This window comes from Vanessa tameamea, chromosome Z (assembly GCF_037043105.1).
Source record: "Vanessa tameamea isolate UH-Manoa-2023 chromosome Z, ilVanTame1 primary haplotype, whole genome shotgun sequence".
NCBI classification, from domain to species: domain Eukaryota; kingdom Metazoa; phylum Arthropoda; class Insecta; order Lepidoptera; family Nymphalidae; genus Vanessa; species Vanessa tameamea.
The window spans coordinates 15,068,290-15,091,655 of record NC_087341.1 but is presented as its reverse complement, the minus strand read 5'-3'; the positions used below and the strand labels follow the sequence as shown (position 1 = coordinate 15,091,655).

The 23,366-nt window shown below is 32.2% G+C and overlaps 2 protein-coding genes across 2 annotated transcripts; both read left to right on the top strand.

Annotated features, from left to right (window-relative positions):
- The first annotated feature begins 788 nt into the window (after positions 1–788).
- On the top strand, positions 789–5,055 carry LOC113404114 (cdc42 homolog). The gene is made up of 5 exons (XM_026644888.2): positions 789–925; positions 2,244–2,543; positions 2,649–2,758; positions 2,864–3,061; positions 3,196–5,055. The coding sequence occupies exons 2-5, from the start codon at positions 2,366–2,368 to the stop codon at positions 3,283–3,285; spliced, it is 576 nt and encodes a 191-aa protein (XP_026500673.1). The 5' UTR covers positions 789–925; positions 2,244–2,365; the 3' UTR covers positions 3,286–5,055.
- A 2,330-nt stretch (positions 5,056–7,385) lies between these two features.
- Positions 7,386–22,533, top strand: LOC113404095 (uncharacterized). The gene is made up of 15 exons (XM_064220305.1): positions 7,386–7,479; positions 8,107–8,224; positions 8,491–8,567; positions 8,793–8,965; positions 9,369–9,444; positions 10,303–10,393; positions 11,063–11,148; positions 13,019–13,135; positions 13,839–13,918; positions 15,155–15,328; positions 16,040–16,106; positions 17,579–17,622; positions 18,743–18,927; positions 21,642–21,855; positions 22,355–22,533. The coding sequence occupies exons 1-15, from the start codon at positions 7,386–7,388 to the stop codon at positions 22,466–22,468; spliced, it is 1,710 nt and encodes a 569-aa protein (XP_064076375.1). The 3' UTR covers positions 22,469–22,533.
- The last annotated feature ends 833 nt before the right edge of the window (positions 22,534–23,366 follow it).

Here is a 23,366-nt window from a genome sequence, read left to right as displayed (position 1 = left end):
TAAGTGTACACATGCAAGTTTTTTTACAGTAAAAATACTTTAAACATCGAATATTGTGTAAATATTAATTTTACTACGGCTAATTTTGAAATTTAATGGAGCAGGTATATGGCATGAGTATTATGGCAAAGTATTTAACAGTATTATATACTTTCTTGCAGTACAAATATGGGTAGATTAGACACATATTACACATAATAGTTCAGAGGACGGGCAAATGAGCTGTAAGTGTCACTATTGCTTATAGGCAGTGGCGCTGTAAGAAATATTATTCCTTACAACATCAATGATCATCACCACGAACTGTAGGAACTAAGATGTTAGGTCCGAGTTGTTGCATTTACTCACTTTACATACATACTTAAAGAACTCTTTAAATCGGAACAAAGCAATACTTAGTATTGTTATGTGCTTGCTAAACTAATTAAATTATATAGTTGAACATATATATATTTTAATTTGATGCGGTTTATCTCACATTAGTCTGTTAAAAACAAAATAGATATTAACATTAGTTATTATAATTCTTGATTGTGAAACAAATTTACAAACACACAAAAATTTAATTTATAGATAATGTTTGTTATTATGGCGATTAGACTTAATTACGCACTGCAGTTAATTCTTTTAAAGGTTTAGATCCTAAATTGACTGACATAATGAATTATAAGTTTGATTATTATTAATTTACTCTCAAAAATTTCGAATCGTCATAAAAACGTCATTTTATAAGAATATTGATTTTTAGATGATATTATAATTATTATATTGTCTGTCTATAGCTTTTTCTTATCTGTGACTAAAATCTTAATCAATGGCGTCACCGTCAAGGACCCAACCCGCTGCGTGCAATTTGTAGTTTCTTGGTGTATTTCGCGTACTGGAGTTCATTATAAAGATTTATTCAGTTATAGTGTTATTAAACGTAAGTAATTTCTATTGTAATATGATAAAATATAGATATTTATTCGACTTCCATACTTGGGTGTCCTGACCCGACACAAAATGGACGTCAAATTGTATTGTGACGTGATTATGTAAAATAACATTTTATTTAATCATATAATTAACAATAAATAGTTTTTAAATGTACATTTAAGCTTACCTTTATTACAAAACTCTATTACGGATGTAATATAAAAATATCTTATCGACTATTCCTTTAGAACCCATCGGAAATTTGCATAGCTAATGTCCTGAAGTAGGAAGAGAGCATGGCGATCTCTGAATCAACAATCAATATATAAGATAAGCATTTCGAAATAGATTTTTAATAACATTACAAATCCAAGGTGTATTATGAAAAACATATCTTTCTATTTACATGGCATATAATAAGGTCATTGTCCTCTTTTACTCAGTACTTAATCTATGTAGCAAATGTACTTATAATACCAAGTCTGGTATTATCTTATATGTTTAAAATGCAAAGCGAGATAATTTTCTGTGTTCTGTTTTTAAATTTAATTATTTTTTGCTTTAGAAACAATAAATTGTATGTATGAGTAGTGTTAATATCTGAAGATATTTTTATATTTGACCAAATCAATATAGAAATATCTTAATTAATTAATTTTTTTTTTGTTATAAATATATTCAATACTTTCTCAGTAGATATGCTTGAATAAGTTCAAACTTACTTACTTTACCAGGGTTTAATGCAATTCCATCTGTGTGAGTACAATTATTCTTCTATTTTTAAATAGCAAAACATCATATGCTGTGCTCTGTGTAGAAGAGTCAAAATGCGATTCATACTTCTTCTATTGCCAATACACCCTTAGTGCTTACCTGGCCATTATGCCAATAATTGCTTTTATGCCTTTCTATAATAAACTAACCTTCTCAAAGCTAATTTTAATCATTTGAGTTATGACAGAGTAGTATGGAATGTTTGTTTGTTGTTTTAGTTTTTATTTAAGTAATCAATCACAATATTATCAATTGCGAATTCATTGGAATATTTTAGTTGTGCTTTGGAATGTAAATGTGTAAGTACAAGTGTTGACTAATGAAAGAATGTAATAAAATTTTGGATATAATCAATATATCAATATAATATTATTATGTATGAAAAATAAAAATCATATTTAAGGACAAGCTTCAAAAATAATTATGTGCTTGTTTCCTTTATGAACATAAATTTGTTTGTTATATTTTGTTAAACTCGTTTCACATGCATAGCGATCGATTTCAATTAGTCACTTATATCTTTTTTAAATTGAATAACTTTTTTTTTTCAGGTAATTGAAAGATCAGTGTAAGGTGCTATGAATAACGAATTATATGATAAATTTTAAATTAATTAAAATAAAAGAATTGATAAAGGGACACTTGTAAAAATATATCATTCACAACTAACAAGATGCAAACAATAAAATGTGTCGTGGTGGGAGATGGTGCTGTGGGTAAAACCTGCTTGCTGATCAGTTATACCACAAACAAGTTTCCTTCTGAATATGTACCAACAGTTTTTGACAACTATGCTGTGACTGTTATGATAGGAGGTGAACCTTACACCTTGGGGCTCTTTGATACTGCAGGTGTGTACCATGTGTGTTTTGAATAACTTTTGATATTCTTTGTTATGATTTTTGTCATACTTATAATTAAATTAAAATTAATTTAAAATTATTTTTTATCATCAGGTCAGGAAGATTATGATAGATTGAGACCTCTAAGTTATCCACAGACGGATGTTTTCCTTGTTTGCTTCAGTGTGGTCAGTCCAAGTTCGTTTGAAAATGTTAAGGAAAAGGTAATTTCAAAAGTATAAATGTACAGTTACATCATGAAAAAACCTAAAATTTGACCTGTAACATTATTGATATCATTATTTATTGTAACATTTGTGTGTTGCCAGTGGGTACCAGAAATAACTCATCATCAGCAGAAAACACCTTTTCTCCTGGTGGGAACTCAAATAGATTTACGAGATGATCCAGCCACCATGGAAAAACTAGCTAAAATAAAACAAAAGCCTGTTTCACTTGAGCAGGGGGAGAAACTTGCTAAGGAGTTGAAAGCTGTTAAATATGTTGAATGCTCAGCTCTTACTCAGGTATAATAAATATTCTTGTACAATATTTAATTCATTTATTTTGAATTTGTAATTGTTAGTAAAAGCATCCTTATGTCATTGTAAGAGTGCTGAGTCTTCAAATTATGACTAAATAAAATAATCTGTTTTTTCAGAAAGGGCTAAAGAATGTGTTTGATGAAGCAATTCTAGCTGCTCTGGAGCCTCCGGAGCCCGTAAAGAGGAGGAAATGTGTTCTGTTGTAATTTGTCAGTCACATTTACTGTGTCTACCATCAAAATGATTACTGCGATTATGCGACCAGCATAAGATAACACTATGTTCATCTTATTTTTATTATCATTACTATTGAATATGCCATAACTAAAAAATAGCAATATCGAAATAAGTCTTGTGCTACAGTATCCTATTTGGGCTTTTAATATTTTCAATATACTTGATTAATGTTGTAAGGCAAATTTATATGATGTCATTTGTCGGTAATTAAATATTAACATTTGTAAGTCATTTGTACCTATTAATAGTATTATATAAAACAATTTTGATACTTTATAACCTATATCGAGTTAATCAGTTTTATTAACCATAACAATGTTATGAAATGGTTATATGCTTTTAATCACAAGACTTTTATAACTTTACATTATTTATTGTTCTTATGTGTTGTTTTGCATATTTGTAATTTAAGATTTCTATAGAGGTGGAGATATTCAACAAGACTAGACATTTTCATTGCTCACTGATACATTATAAGTTCCAATAAATTAAGAAGTTTACATAAATATAATAAGAAAATTATTACAATACACTGTCTTCCTTGCTTTTGGAACAACACCAATTTTATAGCTTATATAATAGTGTAATATGTTCTCGAAATGTTTTCCATCCAATTTTCATGTTTCAGGGTTTGTGTCATCATAGTGATGTACTTCATGCAATAGAAAGACTAATAATTACTCTAAATAAAAAAAATGTCACATGCTAACACAAATCAGCTGTAATAAAAAACTATACAAACTATCAAAATAGTCACATTTACTAACTTAATAACTATGACATAAAAAAACTTTGACATTAATTTAATTTTTTAAAATCATTATATCAAAGGCTTTAAGTACTTCATGGGTTACTGAATATTCCACCTCTTAATAATTATTTAATCGGTATTTTGATTAGAAAAAACACATGTTTGCGACGGACTACTAGGTTTAACCATATTAATTTCTCTAAACATTCATTAACAATTAATTTTATGAAGTCGATGAGATTATTAATACGTGGTTCTCTACGCGTACCACTAATATCATCGTGGGGTTAACTATACAGAGTATATTATGGTGTGAATATCAATTATTAGAATTAATCTTTAGTAAAAGTAGCATTTTTATCACAATGTATCGCTTTGTGAATTTTGACTGAATTGAAAGTATTCATTCCGTAGAATGTTTTTGCATTTTTCATATACGCACTGCAATTTTTATAAGGATAATACAATGTAACCGCTTGCGCTAATGTTATGCAGCAGATGCCATTGTCCCGGTTTTATACTCTGTATATGCTGTTGCCTCGACACAAAGAAACGCACAGGGACATACCACCAAGTATCGCTACAGTATTGTTTCCTCACGCCTTCCTCGATAATTATGCTCAGGTAATAGTGTATGTATGTACTCATGGTAAGAAAGATTTTTATACAAAGAAAAATGCAGTGCATTTCACTCACTAATTTAATATTACTCTTGTTTGTATGAATATTTGCATTCATTGATATAATTATAATTGCGTTTTGATTATACCATACTTTATGTAAATATGAACGATTATCACGATTTTATATGAAATTAAATATGTACTGAGTTTAAAGGTATTATATTATTGACTTTCGGGGTATAAAGAATATATAACATGTGCGAATAATTTTAAACGACTTTCATTTAATATTTGGGTTATAAAATTTTTCTTTGTGTCAGTAATTAGATTTAGGTGTATATTAAATTAATAAATGTAAGATTAAATGGTGTGTTTTATTAAAATATATTAAGTTAATTTTTGTTTGCAAGCGATTATGATTTTTAATTAACAAATGCGTTTTTAGTATCAAATAGTTATAGTTAGGTTACGCCGTAATTTCGGTATTCTTGTGTGAAAATAACGTGTCTTCTTTATGACGAGAACACTTGGTAACAAATTTTATTGAGTATCACTTGTTATCCACTAACCCACCTAGGTTACATTCTTGCAAGTGAACCCATTTTTAATGAGGCGACCGAAATGAAAGGTCGATTTGTATATAATTAATTTTATTTAAAAAGGTTACCTGACACTTTGAAGATGGTAATTTTTTGTTAAGCTATGTCGTGCAACGAGTGGATGGCGCATCCCAAAGTTTTCCCAATTAATACAATGACATTTTTTTTTATATTTATGAGAGGTTTGGGTGCAGTTTTTTGTTTTTTTGTTAAACCAGTATGAGTTTAAATTGATGGTCAAGCTTTTGACCCAAAATTATCGCAAAACGAACGTATCCCTACTAATATAATAAGATACAAGATACAATTATTAATTGACGAAATGGAAGTAATTCTTTACGAGTGTACCGTCACAATATATTGAGAGGATCTATATTGTCGCTCTTTATTGTTGCTATTAATCATGTAATTTAGTATAAATCATCCGGGATGCTAGTCTCCTCGTGTGCATGAGTCAGAATTTATTACGTCATATCACGTCGTTCGTTTCAGGATATTCTACCGCTCAGTATGAGATCAATATTAATTCAGAAATATTTAAAAAATAATAATGTTTGAATCGATTATTTAACAAAATCAAACTATTCTTTATTCAAGTAGTCTCATAAAATCACTTTTCATTAACATTTAGCACTACAATCTATTTATATCGTATAAATTATTTTTTTTAGAACTATATAGATAAAAAAGTTTCATCATAAGTTGAAAATATAAAAAAATGATAAACATTTTAATATTAATTTATACCTTAATATTCAGATTAAAAAAATATTTTTCTTGCAATCAATAGTCATTTAGAATGTATACAAATAATTTAATCTGACTCTCAAACACATGGCGGATTAAGGTTGGCTTTCAGCTTATGTACAGAATTAATAGTCTTTACATGCCAACGTTAAAGAAAATGGCGGTTCAAAACAAACACCGGTCTATACATATATACATACTATGTTCATAGATTTTAATGCAACGATTTTATTTTGTTTTTAATGGCATAATTTTGACAACTTTGACGTAATGATTTTTTAGTGGATTTTATATTAAAACACCTTTTTTATAAGTATTTAGCAATTTTCAGGTTTTTTAATTGTTACGAAGCTTTTATGTGATATGAAAATTTTGAGTTGAAATGGGTGACGGTATTAGGATACCTCATGGCGAGTAAATTTAAAATTGCTTTTAATTATAATTTTATAATATAATAACTAAATTTAGAAGAATAAATTAATATGTTTGGTATACTAAATATTCCGTTTAAAAATCTGGTTGCTTTGTTATAATTCATAAACAGTAATATCAATATGGCGGACTATTATGTATATCAGAGGCTTATTAATGACGTTCTCCATTTATATTAAACACGATACTCATTTAAAAAATAAAAATGAGATGGCTGGCTTAGTTATTTTCAGTATTATTCATTTTAAATACTGATTTTAAAAATATAATAGACAACTCATACAAAATTGATCAAAAAGCCCTTAAAAAGTAATCGGTAGATCTGGCATTATACTGATATATCAATGCAACAACATGAAGCCTTGAAGGCAGATTGATATCTTTTACTTCATATCATACAGTCGACCTTAGAGTGAAGTTATTTTAGACTCGTTTAAACCAATTCTGATCATTAACGTTTTTGGGATAAGGCAATGTGTCTCGGTGAAAACGGATTTTTTGTTTTTTTATCACTCATTTAATTTTTTGATTTATCAATTACCAAGTTTAGTTTAGTTTAGTTTTAACTGTCTTTATGTGTCCCAGCTTGAACTATGGGTCACTCGTCATTATTATATAACGTATCACCACAATTATTCGTATATCTAACATCTTTGATCTCGTGGTTAGGGGCGCATTGCGCGTGTAATGTTTGCTTTATCTTTCTTGTCTTGTTCTTGCCAAAGTCTAATGGTGAAGTTGACTACTTGTCATCAAAAGGTTCATACGATACTTCCTAAAAATATGACATATTATTATTTACAAAAATAAATACAATTTGCAGTCTACTTGCAATAATGAAACTTGTTAATTAGGAATAAAGGTACGTATAAACATATTTGTTATGACAAATACATAATATTCACGTATAAAATGTAATGGTCGAAATTCCAGACAAGCGTCACAGGAGCTCCAGTAGTCTTGCTGGGATTCTGGAAGGCGTACGTTCTGAAAAAAAATTAGATGTTCGGGGTATGTATATTTTAAATTCCATATAGTTGGAACCATAAACGTCACCGAAAATCTTGACTCGGTCACACATTTTAAAACTTGAGATAACTTATGAAATTTATACATATTTTTAGCTTAAATATTAGAACTGCTCTCGGGGTCACCCACTATAAATTCAGACAGATAGGTATCGGAATCACAATTTGCGACGTTGCGTTTTTTTAGTTTGCCGTTAAGGAGTGTTCGTTTTGTTTTGTTCTTGTCGACTGGCTAAAATTTAATTTTATCAAATATAGCTTTTGAAGAGTTTAAGTGTGTTAAAAAAATAGTCCGAAACATGTAATTTCATATGGCCATTATGTTACCCATAATTCTTTTTCAACATTAAACGTTTCTCAATCGTGCCTTTTGGTACTTTGATGTTAAAGAACTATACTGTATATTGATCTTTGGGCCTGTACTTACACGCTTACAGATTGCCTGATTGGTTGACGGTTATGGTTTCTGCTTCTTGGTGGTTACTTTTGTGGTAGCCTATATAGGCCACAATATTTCTTATTTGCCAGGTTTTCACTATTTCATTCATATTCAGAATATAAGTCAAGGCTTTAGTTTGTGGTATAAGTGAAATTTGTTTATTTTTTTAAGCTTCAATTCCGGAAGTTGATGATCAATTCGCTTTAGCGGAAGCACGATGTGATAGTTTGCAAGAGAAAATTGATTTAGTAAAAGGTCTAAAACGAAAAAAGAAATTGAAAAAGAGAAGGTATACGGTAGCATTACACATCATTTAATTAGTGGAAAAGTGTTAGTAGTTACCAAGTTTCTCAGTCATTCCTCTAAATATAATCAGAGCTGGTAGTGCTTTGCGTGTAGTTCGTAAATTAAAATAAAAAATTTAATAATTTCTTAAAATATCGCTTCAAATGTGTGTAAAATGCCTTAATGAAAAACCATATTTGGTGTAATTATTTTGTATTGTATATAAAATGTATTTCAACAAAATTTTAAAGATGAAATTATTAATTTTAGTATGACCACAATAACCGAACCAGTTTCAACAATGACAAATATACCGCTGATTACGTTTCGAAGTCGGCCGAAAAAAAGTGAGTATTGGATTTTATTTACTATATCGTAGTACTTGTTATAGGGACTTGAATGTAATTAAAAGTTCACGGAGCACTTGGATGAAACAGTTGAGGACAAAAGTCAGAACCCAATATTTACATATACGACTTACGTATATACTCTTTGGAATAGGGAGTAAAGATAAACATTGTAATAAAATGGCTAGTCATATATAAATATTACTCTGCGTTTTTGTTTTTTAGAAGTATCGCAGCAGCCGGAGAATCTTCGACGGCTCGAGACAACTGTCAAGGCAAACCCTACCACAAAAACGACACGTGGGTATGTTGATCCTGCTGTGATCGAGCAGCAGCAGATGTTGAACAGAGTTCATGCGAACAGGCTGCCTCATCAACAGCAGCATAGACCGTCAAAGGCGAGTTTAAATATAATAATTTTACTTGGTGGTGGGTACTCATCAGGTATTCTGCCTCCAAAGAGGATTACTTGGTATTGTCATTTTCCGGTTTGAAGGGTAACTATCTGCACAAAGGACATTTTAGTTCCCAAGATTGGCATTAGCGATGCAAGGAAAGGTTTGTATTATATATATTGTATGTATATTGTATTTCTAACAGCACCAATGTCTATGGACGGGTCATGACTCCAAGTTAAATAAGATAATAGACTGAATACTAAGAAACACTACACGGTTGTAACGTACATATTTTTTATTTTAATTAATAAATATTCCCCTTTAGATCTAGATACTCCTAATAAATATTTTAGTCGGTAGATACTCGTAGATATATAAAAATAGTTTTATTTTTATTGTACAGGTAAAGTCGAATCGTGGCGCAGAAAATATGGCCCAATCGCGGATGCTTTTACGTCGACCTCCAGCTGACGGCGACAGTTAGTCTAATCTTTGATTTATACACTTGTTTATTACTGGTTGACCGGATAAAAGTTATTTCTCCAATACACGTCAGTCAAAAATTTAAATAATCTGTATGTTTTTAAGCGAAAAACAAATGACTCATCACTAGATCTCTCAATCTAGGAGTTCGATTCTCTTGATATTTAAGAAAGGATTTTTGGAAATTTCAACTTTAAGGGGGAAATCTGAGCTATAACTTGGTATTTTTACCCGTACGATGGCGGGAGCCGGAACGGACACTGGACAGATAGTTAACATAATTATAATACTTGTATTATTTTATTATAACCATAAACAGTATCTTATTGCCTTTGATTACTTAGTTCTATTAAATTTGACAGTACGCCAGACGAGTATGTTAGAGTGGGTTCTAGGCCGGTGGACCTGCTCTTATAATCAATGTATCGTGGAAGCCGACTTCTATTTAATGTTTTAAATTATAATTTTTCATATTTTTTCTTTATATATTTTATTAACAATAAAATATTATTGACGGCCGGTAATTATATTTTGTGAATGGCAACAAAAATATGTGCGGGGAAGGAGGATACGGTAATTTGATTGATTCGGTTTTGAGCGCTGAAGGAAAAACGAAAGAAATGGAAAAAGAGAAAAAATGTAAAGTCAAGGGAAAAATAAAAAAAGTGATTGTGATCATTACGGAGTTTTATTTTGGACATATTTTGTTAAGTTTACAATAGTTGATTAAGTAACTAAATAATACCAAGAACTCGATAGTGATAATCATACAGACACACACCGAACCGGTTGTATTGTTATTGTATTTTAGTATAGCCCGCTTGAGTAAATAATTTTTGATTTTGATTGTCTAGGTGAGCAAGAAAGTGTGCCCCCAGAATTATGCGGCGAAGATGAATCGTCCGATGATAAATCATTCAACGAACAAAATACGTTTTATTCACAGTGAGTACCTCTACCCCCTGAAAGGATTGTTTTCTGTTTTATAGGAAATTTATATTTGACTCCTGTTGCATTATCGATAGCCTGAAATTAAAGAGTTGAGGAACGTCACTATGGGTAGATATGGTCACGACTCGCTTAGTATTTAAACTATGTTCAGGTCTATATGTATTAAGCAAATTGTAGTGTCACACACGCCAAAGAGAAATTAATCTAAATAAATTGGATATATTCGGTTCAAAAATCATTTGTAAAATTTAACCCACCTATTTGAACAGGATAAGTTGAATGCTTGTAAAATATAGTCGGCATCATTCAACTAGTGGTTTGGCGGGTTTAGAGCCCATTGCAAATAATATTTCCTAGGTATCTAAGTCTAATTTGAATTAAAACCAGTATTTCGCGACACGACGATGCCAGGCCGCCATTTTTTTTTTTAATTTAATTTACACTGTTTTAAAGTTATATTTTTTTTTACCGGAACTTGGACCAACATGTCACGAAAGACACGGCTGATGTTGTATTAATTTTAAAATGAATTGAACTTTAAATACTGTAAATACGGTTGTACTAAAGGTATACCTACTTAATCCTTGAGGATTAATTAATACGCAGGCAGGTAGGGTTTGACTAGTGTAATATGAATAATAATATTTTTTTATTTATCATTAGAAAAAGGGATAACCACAGTCGACCTCAATCCAAGCAATCGAAGGGAAAACGACACAATATTGTAAAACCTCCTGGATCACAAACAGGTAACACGATGACACATTCATGACGTTAATTATAGTAAACGTCATGAATGTGTTAATATTGGCTAAAGAGAAGGAAGTATGAGATTTTGTTATTTTATTTTTCTGTAAATTTCCCACTGCTGGGCTAAGGCCTCGTCTCCCTTTGACGACATGGTATGGAGCATATTCCACCACGCTGCTCCAATGCGGGTTGGTGGAATACACATGTGGCACAATTTCGTTGAAATTAGACACATGCAGGTTTCCTCACCGTGTTTGCCTTTACCGCCGAGCACGAGATGAATTATAAACACAAATTAAGCACATGAAAATCCAGTGGTGCCTGCCTGGGTTTGAACCCGAAATCATCGGTTAAGATGCACGCGTTCTAACCACTGGGCCGTCTCGGCTCAGCGATTGACTCAGCGTTAATTATTTCTAACAACTCCGTAAAACACATTTATGATAAAAAATACATTAATGATAAGAGGACATAATTGTAACGATTAATCGCAGTACTTAATATAATTATAGGAACGAAATGTTTACGTGGTGATAGGGATTTGTCAAAGCCCTTCTGGATTGATATCACCCGCGCTCATGTGATATTCTAACGTCAGACAGCTATACTTAGTAACATCAACATTCTTGGTTGGTTGTGAGCACTTTCCATTAGGTAGTAAAATGGTCGTTTAGACCAAAAATATAAAAAATAAATAATTAAAAATGACACTGGTTTCAATATTGTTTTTATAGGTGTGCATTTCATAGATACTATCATGTACTTTATAGTACTTTTTTTGACCAGTTTAATAACAGACACAAGGGACATATCATTTTCGTCGTTATTAGATGTTGAAAAAGAGTAACTACTGAGTTTCTTGCCGGTTCTTCTCGGTAGAATCTACATTCCGAACCGGTGGTATATTTTGTTAAATGACGATTCAAAAGTGCTTGTAAAAGCCTACTTGAATAAAGTATATTTTGATTTTGATTTTGTCAATCACCTGGTTGGTGGAGCATTGACGTCGTAGAAAATGATTACAGTTCTATTATCTAAGAACAATTAATTATGCTTATTATTGCTGACGTAATTAAAATGACACTAACTAGCTCGCAGTATTTTAAAGCTATTGAAGTTTCGATTTATTTAATTTTTTATTAAAATTTGTTTAATCATTTCAATACCGCATCAATAAAAAAGTAATAATTATTTATATTTTATCATATTATTTCCGTACTTGCTTCACGGCAATTGTATTTGTTTTACAGGACTAATTTAATATCAATATTTTTTATGTGTAATTAAAATTATTAATTAATCCGAAATAATTCCAATTTAGCTTTTATCTACTAATAAATTAATAACTTAATAATTATTGTTTACGTAATTGTTATTTCTGTCTGTCTGTGCATTCCGACTACAGTACTTGAGTGTAGTGCTATATTGAATATTCCGTACAATTATGTCATAATTGCTGATTACGATTAATAACCGAGACGGCATAGATAGAGCAAGTAAACCTTAAGTGAAGATGTTGATCCAAATACAAGCGAGCAATCCATAGATTTGTGTTTACAAGTAATTTCATATTCGGTGGTAGAGTTAAATATTGCGAATTCTACAACATTTATACTCCCAAACCAGTAGAGGAGCGCGATAAAATCATTTTCTCCTTAAGAGAGGAGGTTTTTGCCCACTAAGGAACACTAATGGTTACATTTTAAGGTTGTTTACACCTTTAAAGACGTATCACTTTGTATGTTAGCCAACAGATATTAATTTTAAGTGCCTAGTGATTGGTTGATGGTGTAACTTTTCCAATAAATAAAATAAATAAATAAAAATAAGGTCATTACGATGACAATAATATAGTGTTAAAATGAATAGGTACAAAGGTAAGTGAATCGGAACGGGGGCAAGTTGTGGAGCTGTTTAAGAATAACGAAGCGCGTAGTCCGCGACAGCTGAACATAAATATTGCAAAGGAGATGAACAGAATAAAAGGTAATAAATGGTTTTGCTACAAATCCGATACACTGACTATATCAAAACAAAATTTCTTTCAGGAATTCACATTATGATATGACATCAGTCAAGGTTAAAGGTAAACAATTAGAATAGGGTATACACTATACCTAATAATTACTATTATTGCACAGATTATACGTTGGCACGGCTGCAATCCATTCAGCCAAGCGCTTCCATAATTGGAGCCCTCTCCCCACACAGCTACATTGCCGCTCACCATTTTCAATTTATATTTGATCGCACGTGTTTCTAGTACAATATTTATGTTATCAATTGTTATTATTTTCGTTAAAAGTATTTGATGAATATTTTTATGTGGTTTACTCCCTACATATAACTTGTGATTATAAGAATGAGGGAATAGGTACACATACATATGTTCCACTCGAGATTGACGATGTGGCCGAGGACAGCCAGGGGGACATAATTTATTCTAGATCAGATTTAATAATTTGTAATACATACGAGAAATTATGATAAGAGATTTTTTTGTAATTTATCCTAAAGTGAAAGAAGTAGTAGGTACTGGTACTAGTGTTATCCCAGTGCCCATTTTTCAGTCTACCTACCTATTATTATCATTAAAATAACACGATTAGTAGTAAGACATTAAAGCAATGTGTTAATAAATTGGTTAAAACATCGTTGTCTTTGAGTCAATTCTATTTATTCATTTTAGACAATGCTGTCTTATATAAGCAGGAAGCGCCGATTGGCCAAATGGAAAACGTACCACCAACATATTTGAAGAAACCAAAGGTATCAAAAAAATTTATTTTCCATATGATGAGGCTTTGAACGCAAAATATATGGAGGTTCTTTAATGCACGTTGACCAGCCCGACTTTGATTACGTAAAGCTAGAAGATCCCCAACTTTACCCCTAGGATATTTTTGTCTCTTCGTCATTACGTATTTGTAGCAAAATGTCCAAGAAAAATATTTATCTTGGAATAGGTCTAATTATTTTGCAGCATGTTTAAAACGTCTAACTGAACTATCTAAGACTACTCATACTAGATATACCAAAATCCATCTATTGATTTTGGTAATTGTGTTTGACTTAGTCACCCATGAAAGTTCGTACATATATCTGTTTTGTAATTAGAAGGCTTTTCGTCTATCCACATTGTTGTAATTCGCTGCCAGGTGGTGAACAGTGCCATAACAGGTACATCAAAATCAATGCAGTTCAATCGATGAACAGGACAATTGTCTATATACCAATTGGTATACACAGCCATAACAGTGGGTGCCGGGTTTTGTTTGTATATCTATGTTATATGAAATGCAATATTGAAACGTCTATAGGGTTTCCAATCTACAAAAGGTGTAATTTTCGTAATATCTGGATATTAAAGCACAAAGAAATGTGTTTATTATTTTTAACGTCTAATTTTATGGCAATAGGAAAAGAAAGATTGACACAGTGTGATGTATCTAAAGGGGAGAATCTAAGTATATAGAAGACTTGAATGGGGGTTATAATTCCTCAATTATGAAATTATGAGATCTCTCTAACGAAATTTTGTTCACAAACAAGCTTTATGTTAAAAAAATATAATGTCCCGAAAGAAAAGCCTCAGAAGTCATTTATTATGGACATTGACTAGATGTAATCTATGCCAAAAGGAGTTTGAATATATAATTATTAGTTTTTTTTCAATGAATATGGTTTTTAGTAATTACAATTTTTATTAATTACAATTTACTAAAAGTAAGTAGCATCTCAACTTCCAACTACAGCGGCCTCCTCATCTTCACCACCACAATTCGCCAACGCGTGTTCATGGTCTCACACAAAGCATAATTTCAAGCAATTCATACAAATTATATCTTTCTTTGTTTTACTTTACTATCGAGGACTGTTGTTCTTGTCCGCATTTGCGGCTTTTTGGTTAAGATCCACGTGTTCTTTTCTGGGACATAAAGGTTCTCATAATTTCCTAGAAGGTATGCAATTAAAATCAGTAAATAATAAAGTATTCAATTTAAGGGTAATAAAAACGTAAAGTACCGCAACCGTCACTACGAGTTGCCCACCGTGTCATCAAAAATGAAGCGAGTCGTCCTCCACTGCTACAATGATAATTTGGCCCACGCCGCCATACCGTTCGTCGTCAGCAAGAGTTCCGCTCCTTCCCACAACGTCGGCGTTAATCTTCAGCAGGTAAATATCAATAACTTATAAATATTGCACTGACTCTTTAGAGAAGGTACTACAAGAAGAAACTCGAAACTCGCCGCAGAGCTTGGTGGTAGGGCTTTGTGCAAGTCCGTCTGGGTAGGTACCACCCACTCGTCAGATATTCTACCGCCAAACAGCAGTACTCAGTATTGTAGTGTTTCGGTTTGAAGGGTGTGTGAGCCAGTGTAACTACAAGCACAAGGGACATAACATCTTAGTTCTTAAGGTTGGTGGCGCATTGGTGATGTAAGGAATGGTTAATATTTCTTACAACGCCATATGGGCGGTGGTGACCACTTACCATCAGGTGGCCCATATGCTCATCCACCTACCGATATCATAAAAAAAAGAGCACGATCGTGAAATGGTAGAATGTTAAACGCGACATTAACTATAATAATCATAAAATTTGTAGGACACACGTAAGTGGCGTATCACCTAAAGACGGTTGTCAATATTTCACGAGTAGATATGTAGTGAATTCTTACAGAATCGGACTGCTGAACTGATACAGTACAGGCTCGGTGAGAGACCGCCCTTAAAAATTAAAATTAAAAATAATAATATTTAAGGTAATAATTATTCTGTATCATTTTTGTAATTTATTTTATAAATGTTTATGAAAACTATCTGTGTTTAATTTCGATTTTGCGTAATATAAATATTACAACCAGACGTATTTGTCATGAGCAGATTTTAAACGGGCTCAGAGTACAGCAGCCGATATCGAAAATACCACTTACCATCGCGCACCATATGGGTTAGTTTTTAGATATTATTGTAAGTTGTTTTAGTTTATTACTATCTAATATTAGTTTCCGCCCATGGTTTTGCACACATGTGCTTGCAGATGTTCCTAACTCCTTGTCTTGACTCCTGACAACGTTTATACAAAACCTCATGATGATCGGCTGAAAAGCTACGCTGTGAAAGTTTAATAAATATTTTTATGTTTACAATATTATACCCAGTACAAGATAGTACATCTTTTTGACAGATGTAAATTTTAAAAATGATCGACAGAACTTTGCAATGACGAACATATTATTTTCTTAATTTAATGATTTTAAAAATTGTAAAAATATTTAAAAAAATACGTATAATTACAAAAGTCTCTAAAGATTCCAGCGTTATCTGAAAATTTTAAGACTTAATTGCTTCAAAGTAATATTTAAATAGAAACATTGAAATTAATAGACGCCTGTACAATGTTACAACGGTCGGACGGTAGGAAGGTGAATAACAGGCAGTAACTGCTACAAATATCGATTACAAAAATCCTTATTAAAGATCATTGTTAAGTTATTGTTACGAACGGGGGTCCTTTTGGTTGGGGTTTTTTTTGGCTAGGGGTCTCTTTAGCTGGAATAACTCTATTTAGAAAAAAAGGTAATTTTTTTAAAATTCTAATTTGAATTACGATACGATACGATACCATCGTTCCGTCGACTGTTATATATGTTATATTTTCTGTTTCCCATCACTAGTCCGTCTGTCAAAAAGATCAAGCTAACTTGAACAGGGTATAGTTAGTCAGCTTTACGACTATGGAAATTAGGCGGCGACGTGATGATGGTGATATCGATGTAACTATGATGATTGCAAGTTAGAGCGTTTTCCAATTATCCGATCCAATGTCGGTGTCGGACAACGATATCTGACAGCTGATAGCCGACACGCTGTGCATTTTCACATATTTTCGACAAAATAGTCCTGATTCGTTCTTTCTCGCATTTTATAGTCTTTTTAAAAACGCACCTAAAAAGTTTTTTAATTACTTTCGTATGAGTGAATCCACGTCCGATTACTTGCTAATTCATTTCCCAACAACCAAACAAGTAAATAAAACAAAAACGCAAAATGGCCGCCGCGCATCTCTCTGCGCACACAGAGACAATTTAAATGCACGTATATGCTATACTTACAAAAAATATCATCCGACGGCTCACGGGCATCCGATGGTGCCGCCAACACATTGGTTTCGGCTCCGATATCCGATATCGGATCGGATAATGTGAAGACGCTCATACGGAGAGGGAACCACAGCCTTTCCGAAAGTAGTCGATTACTCGATAAATAATGTAAAGCTGAAACATTTAATGATAAAATAGTATAAGTATTTATAGCTTATTCAAATGTAAATGGCTATGGTAATTATTGTTGTTAAGATTTTTCTATGAGTTTTTCTTATATCCCAAAATCTTTCTATTAAAACCGACCTTTCTTCGACAGGCCTACGTCACGTTCCCACGACTGGAACTAAAAGCGCTATGACGGTAAGTATTAAAGATAATACTTCAATTATTATGGAAGTAAATTGTTTGATATTGATGTGATGTAATAATAGCTACATTTGGTACATTCGTGTTCACAATAACGGCTCTGAGGCCAGGATTAAATCAGTGAGTACGCCAAGACGAACAGTATAATGTAACACGATGGAGTCATTTGTTTCGTCCGCCATTGCCTAATGACAGCGTAGCTGAATCAATGTGTTGGGCATACGGACGAGATGGCCCAGTGGTTAGAACGCGTGCATCTTAACCGATGATTTCGGGTTCAAACCCAGGCAGGCACCACTGAATTTTCATGTGCTTAATTTGTGTTTATAATTCATCTCGTGCTCGGCGGTGAAGGAAAACATCGTGAGGAAACCTGCATGTGTCTAATTTCAACGAAATTCAGCCACATGTGTATTCCGCCAACCCGCATTGGAGCAGCGTGGTGGAATATGCTCCAAAAACCTTCTCATCAAAGGGAGAGGAGGCCTGTCGCCCAGCAGTGGGAAATTTACAGGCTGCTAATGGGCATACGGACGTACTCCAACGCTTGCTGCGTTATATGCATGTGTGATGTCAGGAACGGTCGGTTCTTTAATGCACTGCATTGTGGTAAATTTTTACCATTGGATTTCTTTACACTGCCGTATTAAGATTTTGGCTCAGTCATAACGACATTATGACGACGTTCGTGGTCGAGTAGTGTGTACATCGGTTTTCATGGGTACTCCACTCCGAGGTCCCGGGTTCGATTCCCGGCTGAGTCGATGTAGGAAAAGTTCATTAGTTTTCTATGTTGTCTTGGGTCTGGGTGTATGTGGTACCGTCGTTACTTCTGATTTTCCATAACACAAGTGCTTTAGCTACTTACATTGGGATCAGAGTAATGTATGTGATGTTGTCCAATATTTATTTATGTATTTATTTATAACGTCTCAACCATTCTCTTACGGAAAAACTATAACAGATTGTAAACGTTCCACTGTTGGGCAGGGACCTGTTTTATTTGGATTCGGACAATGCTCGCTATTCAGTAACACGCCTACATTGCTTTTATGTGATTTTTTTTAAACGTTACTTAAAAAAGAAGTTATCTATGGATGTCTCCATTTCTCAGTCTCCGACGTTACAAAGCAGTGAAATGAATGTTATCAAGTTAGGACAGAGGTTACTTCATCTGCCATCGTTTAAAACCATGTCCTACTGTCGGTTATTGTCGCTCTACCGCGCGGGGAACAGCCTCGTGTCCAGATTCCTATGTGCCAACGGACGGCCACATTACTTCTACACGTCTATGTGCGAGTAAGTTGTTTTTTATTTTATCATATCCATAATAAATCAGATCTTGCTTTCTAGGAATGAATAAATAATTCTTTATCTATTACTTTTTTTATATGTAAACCAGTGGTAGGGCTTCATGCAGACATGACGAAGAGCAATAATTAGTGTTGTTTATTCGCTTTCAATTTGAGAGAACCGTGTAAATGCAGGCAAAAGAGACATTATATCTGATAGTTGCCGTTATATTAATAATGTTAGAAGAGGTTTATACTTTGTGAAGACCTTGTGTCTATAGGCGAAAGTGTGCCCTTGTCATCAGAAGCTCTTTGGCTCGGCGGCCTTTCTGAAACAGATTAAAAATTAAATTAAATATCCAACTATATTTTCTATTTGATAACCGTATGTACTCAGAGCATTTGCGAGTATTAAAATAATGTAAATATTCTTAGCTGGCATTTTGTAAAGATTTTGCTTAATATAGTTCATTCAAGTTTTTGTCTTACTAGTAATTACAATAACTATGTACCTTAACAATTACTTAACCGGATTATGAAGTAGTTATTTTATTTGAAAGTCAAATAGAAACTAACTTGCCAACCTTAGTCTTAATAATAATTGTGCATAATGTTTTATTTTTATTTGGTGTATTGTCTATGGAATAATCTGGACGTTTTCGATAGACCTATGGGATGTCACAGATATCCCTCTTGCATACTGTCAAAGAGAGATACACTAAGTCGTGTGTGTTAAGATGCAATCATAGACATTTTTTTTTTCTCATTCGTTCATATAAATTATAGAGGTTCAGGGAATGTTATAAGGAGTTTTTGAATTTAAATTACAAGGTATATTTTAGTGCAATATTTCAATCATGAAATATTTAATTTTATATAGGAAAAATAAAATTCAAAATGTTCCTATATGATTAATCATTCACATGTATCATTTATTTCTTCTGCAGAGGAGCGAGCTGCTCACGTGAGATATTATTTGTGTATCGGCTTGTTCATGTACAATATAACTTATTATCATATTTCTTGAAATATTTGAAACAAATTATAATACTAGATCGTCCAATAATTATTTAGAGTTGTTAATTTTTTGTTTCTTTCCTCTTGAAACAGTCAATGGTTGTTGTTTATTATTTTTACTTTAAAGCGTGTGTCAGGCGTACGAAATTCAAGTAGACGGTTTTTAAGATCGCGAATGTACTCGGCTGACGTCGGTAACACAAATGAAGCTTGCTCACACTGTATTGTGACGTCGTCGACAGAAGAAGTGTTTATTGTGTTATTTACGAATTATATCATATTAATAATTTTTTTTATAATTTTTATCGAAAAGTGTGGGTGAAATGTTTTCAAACCGGCTGGCTTGCCGACGATTTAAGCGGCGGCTTTGAAGTACGCGTACTTACATTGAAACACAGACGAAACAGGTCGTCGATCCATACGTACGTGTGCTTGCTCGTACGTCTGTCACCAGATCAACAGTCATTTGATATAAAAAAAAATTACAAAATGTAAAAAAAGAAAACGTTTTCCTTACAGATAATATCGTGGACTGAGAAAAAAAACAAGACGAAGGAATCAATCATAATTGTTTTTATGTTTTATTTTCTTATGTTTCTAATATTTCAATCGATACTGTTAGGAATGTTTTTTTTTTTTTTAATAAAATGTATAAAGTTTGCACAAGATATTGCGTGTTTTACTTTATCTTGGTTTATTTAGAATATCGAAAACAACATCTTATTTAACTTCGTTGATGATAAGTTTACTAAATGAATGGAATATGCTTTTGTGAATAATTATAGAAATAGTATTTATCTAACAAAAGTAAGTTAGAAATGTTGTGAAAAGTAATATTACATTGCGAATGAAGAAAAGATGACTTAGTTGGAGTATGGTATTTGTTGATGAATCAATAATTGATTAGTACAGAATAGTACGCATAATTGTCACAGTAGGCATCAGCACTATACACAGTGAGGATATATATTAGCTAGGTTAGAAGTAAATTAACAACCTGGAATTCAGTCCAGATTGATATTGAGTATCAAATATTCAATACAAATGTTTTCGCATTTATGATAATAATGAACCGGAGATAATTAAGTTTATAAATGACAGATATACCTTAAAATTTTAGTACTTAAGTAATTATTTTATTTCAAAAAATGTGTATTTGCTTGAGATAGAATTCGGAAACGTTGTTTAGATTACCGTGAATGGCACTTTGTATGTTTTTATAGATCATTTTTATATCAGATGCTTTTGTATAATACGGCACTCGGCGTTGCAGCACATAACCTTTTATATCGTTCAAGGAATCGCCTCGATAGCTAGTATACATTCTAACACCCAGAATACAATAGAGCAAGTTCTATAGGATAATTAATAGTTCACAAATACTGATATTAAATTTTTGAATACCGGTAATTTTAGCTAGTGCACTTACCTCTAAAGGTTTCATTCCCCAACAAAATTAATTAGATTTCATTTTTCCATTGGTACTAAATCTTATTAATAAATTATCAAACATTCGCTTTTACTTATGAAAAATAGAACCTTCATTCTTCTTATTCTTCAATGCAATGGCTATCTATTCTTCTTCAGCATGTTTTAATTCGTGTTCATTTTAAAGTAACACTAACCAATCAATTAACCGAAATTTATGAAATGTGTGAATGTCATCGGGTTACTTATTTAACTTATTATTTCTGAATTAAGCAGTCTAACGACGAATCCAGATGAAATCGCGTCAGCACAGTCGAAAAGACGAAGCAGGAGTCAAGGGGAGAAAAAGAACCTAATGGAATACGTGGCCCTGTTCAGGGAGTACGAGCAGGTCGAGAAGCGTCTTAACGAGAACTACGATCCAGATCTTGAAAAACATAAGGATAGCCTGGAAAATAAACTTACAGAACGTGAAAAATATATTCGGAAGGTAAAATGTCTTATCGATACATAACGCTAAAACCTTGTACTCTTTCAATCCTTACTGGTCTCAAACATGATGCTGAATGAAAATTACATCGTAATTATGCAACGGAGTGGTTATTCCTACACGATGAAAGTAGGAATACCATAAGACCGTAATCACCGATGCTGGTACAGGGCCTCTATACGTATTGGATATGATTTTATTTCTTGCAAGTTCTGTAAGAAATGTTTCTTTTTACTCACATTCAAACAATTCTGCTGAAATATTTATTCGTTTGTATTTATAAATTGAAAAAAATTATGCATTTTTAACCGAAAGTGGCAGTTTCAAATCCAGGTAAACTCCACTGATCTTTCACGTGCTTAAATTTTGTTTATAACTGTACCTTATATCCATGTTTCGGATAAATATCTGCCGAAATATTATCTCTGCCAATTTGGTGCTGGTGGTCTGTTATTGTTAGTTCTATGGATTAATTGGATAATATATAAACAATATCTAGATCGTTCGAGATACGGGGTACGATATGAATGTGGAAGATTTCAGGGCTACTATTGCGAACGAGGATTATCAACATTTAAAGTTTGATTTAATGTCAACACAAACTCAACAATAAAAGACTATTTATTTATGAACGTGAGAAATTATATGTAATTTAAATTATATATTGTGAATTAAACTGAAGGATATTAATAATAATAATAATATCTGTCTAATTTAATTACAGGTTTTTTTATTTACTTGCGACATGAATATAGAATCGTGTAATATTAAAAACTTATTACTGTTGTTGCGCGACGTATCCGACTTGTTGTATCAAATAAGAAAACTTGTTTTTCTTTTTTGTATTCAATAATTAATTATTAAAACAATAGCTGTATGAGCTATATTATTGCGACTTGTCGATCATATATTTTATAAATTGCATCGAAATGAAACAAAATACATGCATGCGCATAATACTGGACTGATAAAGACTGGCACCGGTTGTGGTTGAAATTCGCCTTTTAAATGTGTTGGATCAACTTGGCCTTATAATAAATAGTAAAAAAATAAACGATAATATTCAATGTTCATGTATTATATATAGATGTGTATGTATGTAGGTAGATCTTAGTCATGACTCTGCGCAGTACTATATTTTGAAAATGAATGTTTTAATTTGTTGTGTTTAATTTGATGTCAATAAACAATATGTACCCTACGTTATATAAAAAAATTCAAAAGCGAATTCGATTGTCAGCTAATAATATGTACTCTCCTAATTGGCATGTCTTTTTGTCTGCCTAGGCTAAGTTTAGTAAGGAAATGTAGTCTAGATTTTTCGAATGTGAATCGTTTGTATTTAAATTATTAGCAGACATCATGCTATGACGTAATTGCAATTTTGTCAATGTCAATAAAAATGTTTTAAATACATCAACGTTTTATTTCTCATGAAAATAATAACACCACAGATGATTAAATATTTATGGTAATCACCTGTGTACACGGGGCATTACGACGTACGATGT